Source organism: Pyrus communis, chromosome 10 (assembly GCF_041283825.1).
Source record: "Pyrus communis isolate YQ-2024b chromosome 10, ASM4128382v1, whole genome shotgun sequence".
NCBI classification, from domain to species: Eukaryota; Viridiplantae; Streptophyta; class Magnoliopsida; order Rosales; family Rosaceae; genus Pyrus; species Pyrus communis.
In genome coordinates, this window is record NC_142574.1 from 28,944,895 (window position 1) to 28,953,172 (window position 8,278).

At 37.7% G+C, this 8,278-nt stretch overlaps 1 protein-coding gene across 3 annotated transcripts; it reads right to left on the reverse strand.

Moving 5' to 3' along the window:
* Nucleotides 1–220: 220 nt before the first annotated feature.
* Nucleotides 221–7,905, reverse strand: LOC137729880 (alpha,alpha-trehalose-phosphate synthase [UDP-forming] 1). Of its 3 annotated transcripts, none has more exons than XM_088678204.1 (18): nt 7,471–7,905; nt 6,356–6,752; nt 6,086–6,183; nt 5,570–5,958; nt 5,127–5,241; nt 4,875–4,976; nt 4,369–4,519; nt 3,919–4,007; nt 3,249–3,297; nt 2,792–2,892; nt 2,433–2,620; nt 2,194–2,311; nt 1,915–2,091; nt 1,714–1,836; nt 1,537–1,624; nt 1,300–1,430; nt 1,091–1,189; nt 221–945 (listed from the first exon to the last, which is right to left on the reverse strand). In XM_088678204.1, the coding sequence occupies exons 2-18, from the start codon at nt 6,729–6,731 to the stop codon at nt 550–552; spliced, it is 2,790 nt and encodes a 929-aa protein (XP_088534330.1). In that variant the 5' UTR covers nt 6,732–6,752; nt 7,471–7,905; the 3' UTR covers nt 221–549. The 3 variants fall into 3 exon arrangements, with proteins under 3 accessions (XP_088534330.1, XP_088534331.1, XP_068325029.2); XM_088678205.1 differs by having other exon boundaries at nt 7,597–7,717; XM_068468928.2 differs by lacking the exon at nt 7,471–7,905 and having other exon boundaries at nt 6,356–7,100.
* Nucleotides 7,906–8,278: the final 373 nt, after the last annotated feature.

Here is an 8,278-nt window from a genome sequence, read left to right on the forward strand (position 1 = left end):
TCCGGGGAAGATCCAAATTTGTATAGGCTGCTCCACCACGTGATAAGAGAAAGACTAGCCTTTGAAGACCTGACCCGGTGACTAGTGTGCATAACCATGTTTTTTGAACCATCGAATAATGCTAAATTATAATTGCTAATGATGAATCTACCACAGCAGAAAAAAAAAACATAATGTAATCAAACAATAAACATATATAGTTGCAAAATTTGGATTCATATGATGGGAACTGTATCAATTTATTTTTTCTTCCCTTCGACTTGTTCGAATTTCATGAAGAATATGATCTGAATACTTTAATATGTGCAATATTTTGTTTTCTTCTAGCCACAGAAACAAATTCCTGCGGATTTCAGAATCCGTCTAGCTGGTCAAGTCGGAAATGGTGTATGTATGGTGTTCGGGGGCGGCGTTCTGGGTGTGTGTGTGGAGAAATTGGTGTGTACTTGTGAAAGAAATGTTCTCAATTCTGTCACAGCAATACCATGCTATCTGCATCTCAATGACTTAAGCAGCATTGAAAATTAGGCTCTTATACAATCAACCTCCTCATGAACCTTCAGCCAGCTCTTTCAAGAGTGTGACAACGTCGTCTGACGATCCAAGGAGATATCTTGCACTTGATCTCTTTCGTCCAACAGCGCATGAGAAGTAATTGTCACCCTTGAGGTCAAGCACGGAAGAACCTTCGTGGAGTGACATTTTATCACGCATTAACGTTGGCCTCCAAGCACTCCCGATTGCATGGATACTAGCTCTCTTTTCTAAGGTCGACAAAGACCGTTGTTTCTTAAGGCGAGCTGCCTTTGAATTACTTTTACTCATTGAAATCCTTGGCAGTGGCGCAGATGACATGCCAGGAGTGGGTGAAGGAGGTCTTGTAGGAACACTTGGGGGTGCCTCAACAGGAAGCTCTGGTTCAAAAAATGTATAGACATCTTCGTCCTAAACCAATGAATCCATGTGCATGATTTCATATATCCATCACCGCGCTCAAGGTATGCAAAATTGATTCCAAACTACATTTTTGTGTATAAGAAGTTTTATGGAAAAAATGATGATTAGGTCAACTAGTCAAGAAGAAACGCACCTTTGGTAGAAAGTGTCCAATGCAGAGGACATAATCGATCGGTGCCTTCATGCCTTTGTTATGAACTATTTCTCCTAAAATACGATCGATAGCCGCACCCTGCATATACATTGAAACAGCACATAGGAAGAACAAATAGGACAATTTGTTTGTTCCAATTGATGTAAATTATGGAAAGCAGGACTCCCATCTAATTAAAATGCATGTACCTTTGTAACACCAACTGCTCGGACCTCCACAGATCGACCACCTTGGACGACATCAACAGATGCATTTGAGATCGGGCCTGTCCACAGATGCTGCAGCAGATCTCTCGCTTGGAGCCTTCCAAACTCAATATCTGATATCATAGATATAGTGATCGATAAAATTGACAATGGATGAAACAAAAAACGAAGCTCCATGACAGAGTCATTAACCAAAAGAATAAAGACATTCTCGGGTACCTGCATACTTGTAGTTCCATACAAGTGAAGTTTCACGAAGCTCAAAATGTGACCGTGGTGTTCTCTCAGTAAAGTACTCAAAAACATGCTGAAATCATAAACAAATATCAGGAATTCCAGTTTACAAATGAAATTCATCCCGAAGATAGTTAATTGGTATATAGTTACAAAATCAACCTTGACGCTGTCAACCCAATCCATATTCAAATTTTCTGGCATTGTTGTCATCCATTCTCCCATTGTAAGACGTAAGAACATCCCATTTTCTGCTGCCAACCACATGTTGTAATCACCAAAGTTCTGTGTAGGAAGCTGTTAGTCCCAAACACAACATGAAAGGGGTCAGAAATAAAGAATCACTGAAGAGAGTAAGAGTACATAGTCCAAGACGCTTCTGTCACTTCCGCTGAGAACAACAATTGTTGTCTTTGAATCATCACAAATCTTTTTCAAGGGTTCCTTGAGATCTGGGTGCAATTTAAGTTCCATTTCTCTGATTTGGCCACCCCTTCTCCCAAGCGTGTCCTTCGGTTCAGTTAAAGTAGCATTGAATCCCTGTAATGAAAATACAATCAAAATGAGCATGGTGAAGAAAATCTAAATAATAAAATCCCCTTACAAATAACGAAAAGGAAAAAAATAGTATGCAGACTCTACCAGTATAAGTAATCGATTGCTGGATTGCAAATAACGATCAACTGCTACTTTGATTGGAAGTATAGGGGGAACTTGTCTCGTCCTTAGTTGAGCTTCGACAATTGTATCATTGAGTTCACTACGTAAATGAAAAATTCACCATTAAGCATTAACTTGAAGAAAAGGGCTAGTCATGATGGTTGCATCCCACTGCATAAATGAAAGCTATACAAAGTACAGCACTGCGAGTCGATCAATACCTTACAAAGGTTGCAGCCCACTCTTGAGACGTGTGAGTTGTTACGTGCATGAAGTTATGATGGTGACGCTTTTCTCTTTCATCAGCTGCCATATTCAAAGCATAACCTATGGAAGCTGCGACTTCAGTGATATTCCAAGGATTCACTAATATAGCCCCAGCACCAAGAGACTGTGCTGCACCTGCAAACTAGATATGAACACACTGATTTAGAGCATAAACTAAAACCACTTGAACTTATTCTGCTCCGTTAGCACCTTCCACTTCTTCCTAAATGAGCAACTCCTTGTAGCATTTCGTGTTATTTAGATGAAGCGAAATCATATTCAATTAAAACTGAATCATGGGACCTTAAATTACCTCGCTTAAAATGAGAACTCCTTTTTTGGAAGCTTGACAAGCAACAAACTCATAGCTCACAAGATTCATTCCATCCCTTAAAGATGTAACAAGCGCTACATCTGAAAATAGTAGTCAAGCATAGAGAATATATAAACGTGCAAAGCTCGATTAGACATGGCTTATTATACAAAAAAACAAAATATGCTTGGCTAGCTAGCTATCGGACCAGATTAATTACGTCCTTAAGTATGTTAAAGTGTATAACGCAGGATGAACTGCACTCTTAGATATGCAATGTTTATCATGGCATCTAGTTTAACAATTTCAGTGTCTCGACCACCTCATATTTGGGTAACAAAAGAGTATCTATTTCTAATGGTTCTACCAGAAGCGGAAATACTTCAAAAAAGTTTATTAAGCATTAAAGACAACAATGATGAATGCTGTGTGAGTGTTACGGCACAAAAAAGAGTACCAGTAACAGCGTATAGTGCACATAATGCGTGAAAGTCAAGAGATCGATCCTGTAAATAAAGAAGAAGATGCTTTAGAAATCTTCACATATGACTTAACCACTAGATTCACAAAACAACCGGTAAAAGCAAAAACCTTCAGATTAGAGATACTATCTTAACAAAACAACCGGTAAAAGCAAAAACCTATCTATAATTTTGTAAGGGCAAGGGCTGGTTTCGAGCTTACACTTTAAGCTACTTACTCTCTAAAATGCCATCTGAATTAATCCCGAGATGCAAGAAATTTCCATTCTATCATAAGCTATTAACGCCTTTAGAAGGAAAGAAAAAGTTCTAAAGCCGCGCCTGTGAGTTGGCTCAAGGTGAGAGACTAGTGCAACTACACGGGTGAGAGACGAGTGCAACTACGTCTTCAACATCCATATTACATGGCAGGGTATCATGCTTTCAATTACTACCTATATAGACACAATAGTTTACGAATATCTAATCTTACATCCGGAATGCCTTCCTAAGACTCAGGAACTGACAAGCCAACTTACACAATTCATAAATTATCCGACACAGCACTCAACAAAATCTCTTGTTCCATTCTGTATCTAGTTATCTACTACTGTGAAAAGAGTCTTTACAGATACAAAACCAGAGGTAAAAAAGATAAATACAAACCAGATGATGTATCGGAACAGCAGTAAGAGTTCCAAACCTCCCATTAATGCGTCCGACAATCTCATGAACCTGACTCGTGAGCTTTTGATCTGTGTGTGAAGCCACATAGCATAAACGGATATCAGATTCTTCAAGGTGATTGTAGCTTTTGAGGAAAAAAAGCAAGGAAAACTAATGAAAAGAGCTTGAAAATTTTGAGTTTTAATGTTAAGGACAAAATAAAGGGTAAAGTGAATAGTACTAGGATTGACTTTTTAGTGTAAAAATATGGTTTTTCGTTAAAGTAAACAATACCGTGGGTTTTTCGTTAAAACTCCCAAAAAAGTAATTAAACTTGGGCTATCAAAGGGAGGACAGGGGGAAAAATGAGGATAAAAACCATAGACTGATGAAGAGAAATGCAATAATTCTACCAACTTAAGGCTGCAGGTATATTGAGAAGGAACCTACACTCAGGAACGTCTGTTCTTGTTGGTACAGCAATTTGCAGCAAGACTACTTTATCACGCCAGTTCAAGTTTTCCTCGAGAAATTTCTCAAACGCCAAAATCTTTTGAGGAATCCCCTTGATCATATCGAGACGATCAACACCCAACATTACCTGTCAGATCGTTGACAGGAAACACTTATGTATTTACAAAATGAAATAAACATGGTAAGTGTAAGCTCATAACTGTAGGCCACGGATTCAGAATCGGAACCGTTGACAAAGAACAAATTATTGTCATGTGTAGAGCCATGAATACACGAAATGATCGCCAAATTTCATCACCAACAAGTAACATCGCATAAGGGGCACACACACGAAGTAGGGTAAACAATAGGTATGGCTCGTGTGCCTTGCAGAAGAGGCTTAATGTAAAAGTTTAGATATGCTGCCACAGGATGCAGTTCAATTTAAATAAGCAAAATAAATGGTGGTTTAAGTTCTGAAGGAAAATGTAATCATTTCTTACTTTTCTTCCAGCAAATCTTTCTTTCAGTTCTTTCATGTGGTCCTGGACTTGAGGGAGTTCTAGAGCTCGGATAAATCGGTCTGAGTCTATCCCAATTGGAAACTACAATTTCAAGGGGGAAATCCAGTTACCACAAGGATGAATTAAGTGAGAAAACTCATATCGATGAAATTTTATATGCTGATAACGGTCTGATTGAAGAGGTTAACCGATAACAATGAGAAAATGAAAATGTGAAGGGCTTATACATACCGCAGCCACGCGAGTCAGCTTTCCTTGATTCTCTACTCCTTCAGGTGTACCCTCTAAACCAAGAATACGAGTGCAAGCACTAACAAAGTGCCTTGCATAATCATATGTATGGAAACTGGAAGTTGAAAAATCCCCCCATCAAAACCCTTGTGGTCTTCAGACACAACATAAGACGATAACTTACAGAAAACATTACACAACAGAATATTGACAACTTTTTATTGTGTAATGAGAGCGTAATCTGTTCATAAGCAGGCAAAACAATAGGTTGACTCAAATTTATTCACTACGTAAATTTTTATCTCTCCAACATCAACACCGGAGGAAATCTGAAGAAATTGTTTTGTAGAACAATAAATGTCATATAAGTACCTAATTAATTGTATGAAATATAATGTGGAACAAGCATTTCAAAATAATTTTCTGGGAAATACATGTCTTACCCAACCAAATCAGCAGCAAGAACCGATCTCAATAGTTCTGACCGAGATGGCAGCGTCCTATGTATTTCTGAGGAAGGAAAAGGTGTATGGAGAAACCATCCAACTTTCATTTTGTTGTTATGTTCTTTTAGGCATTTAGGAAGAAACATTAGGTGGTAATCATGGCACCAAACGACATCCCCCTCCTGGTAGTGTTCATGTACAACATCAGCAAACATTTGGTTTGCCTTCTTATACGCATCAAACTGAGATTGGAAACTTCGGGTGGTTGCAAGGCGGTCTTCTTGTGGAAGTCCAAGATAATGGAAAAGAGGCCACAAGATGTTGTTACAGTAGCCATTGTAATATTGATGAACAATTTCTTCGTCAAGAAACACCGGGATGCACCTCTGCAGTAAATAAAGTTTTTCATCTTCGATGCATAATCAAACAGCTTGTGTGTAATACCGTGTGAGTGCGCAGTTCAAAAACGTATTAGCCTAAATTTTGTGAAAATTGCAAGCCAAGATTCTGTACCTTTTCAGCTAAAGCTTTAGTCAATGCTTTTTGTCCAACACTATCTGGTACATTTACACCAGCCCAACCAATCCACCTGGCATCAAACTCCTTTACGCCTTCAAGAAGACAACCCAGATTAACACAGCGTTTGATTATGCCATTATTGAAAGTCAAATGGTCTAAACTCTAAAATCTATAGCCTAACATAAAATTTAGGAGCTAACGCGAAAAACGCCAGTAAAATAAAAGGACAGTCCAAAGGAGTAAGGCAAGATGATTATCATTTACCTAAAAGTGCACTGACTAGTCCTCCGACACTTATCTCAAGCTGCCATGAGTCCTCTCCCTTCCTAACTGCAGAGACAGGTAACCTATTAGCCACCACCAGTAAACGCTGTTTAGGAGGCCGTCCCTCTTTCCATTCACATCCATCAATAAAAATTTTTGTTGCTGAAACTCCTTCCGGAAAATCGTCCTCACTGGATAAACCTAAATTTTCACCCTCGGTGAAAAATGCATCACTCCCTACGAATTCTGCCTGTCTGTTTCCATCTTCATTTGATTGTGAAACGCGGTTTGATCTCCTTAGCTCTCTTTCCCTGAGAAGCCTTTCCAATCTACTTCTTGGTGTGGAAGGATTGCAGTTATAATTATTTCCTGGCATATGCTTGTCCTGCAGAAAAAGCTGCAATTTGCAAATTTCTATGGGTTATTTGAGTCGTGCATCAGCTCTCATACTACAAAACTTCTAGCAGATTATTCATCCTCAACTACTTCAACACAAATGTGTTAAAAGAAAAGCACTCAAATTGTTACAACATATTTGTTAAGGTATGTCTCACAAACAATTAGTTTTCTTCTGTAATACATATCTTCGAGCACATTTTCGTTATCCAATCACTCATTTTAATTACTGCAATATATGCAAACACCTGCCATGTTTGTCATAAACCAAGAAATAAAAATTCAGCAGCAAATACTGTAGTAATTTAGATAGTGTTAATATATGCAGTGTAAATATATTCATAGTGCAGTAATTCAGAGAATTAAAAGAAATTAACCACTAATATATATTATCCAGAGTTAAAAAAATAAATTGCAGAAGTGAAAGATTCATGATAAATTTTTCTGTACAGTAAATAATTTTTGAAGTAACAAAATAATACCCCAATAAAATATCATTTGAAAAAGGGAAAAAAGGGGAAAAAAAACCATGATCAAGTTGATTGTTTTGCATGTCGCGACAAAATTAACACAAACAAAATCAAAATCCCATGAAAAAATACACAACGGCACATATAATAGAAAACAAGAAGCCAAGAATCATGGGAATAACAATTCAGCGAAAGACAAAATGTATTATAAAAAAGTGAGAAGAGAGAAAGCGAATGGAGGAGACTGACCAGATAGCTATGCAGAATGCAGATCTCTGTTGGGATTTGAGAGTGCCAAGAGTGCCCTGCTTTTGCTTTTCAGAGAAGCGATTTTATAAAAACCAGAAGAAGGGATTGGAGAATGGATGTACGTACGTGGGGTGGGTGTGGCAAGTTGGGCAACCGATATTTTGGGGGGTGGCTGTGGTCACACCAAAGGATGCAGAAAAGTCTCAAAACTCAATCAGATTGTGATGAAGATTATCCACAAAGAGGGAGAGTGGAGACATACATTGCTGTTTTGTGTTTTTGTTTTGTTTTGGTTTGGCCATGCAGAAGAGATGATGACACCGAACCAAACATTTGCATCCAATTCAAAAAAAACTTTTGGTTCTTATATTTATATATGCTCAGAAGGAGTTATAGAACATAGGACTTGCAGTGAGCTGTGTTTGTATGTGACCCGGTCCACACCACCAACATTGCACAATTTCTTAGTGAATTGGTGTTTTGTGAATTTACTAAAATTAGAGTCCAAAATACTCCTCCTTTCTTGATTTAATGCAGAAAATAAGGGTTTTTTTTTTCTTTTCATTTTAATCTTTAAGAATAGTTTGAGTCTTTGAGAGACACTAGAAAATAAATAAATAAACAACTTTATTGCGTACCATATATCATTATGGGACCATATGTGTTGGAGTAATTTGGATTTAAACTTCTGATTCTGACCCAAAAAAATTTAATTCCAAATCCAAAAGTTCTCAAATTTGAGCATTTGCAATGTATCTAGAAATTCGAAAAATTCCAAATTTCTAATCCAACTTTATGCAAATTTTTT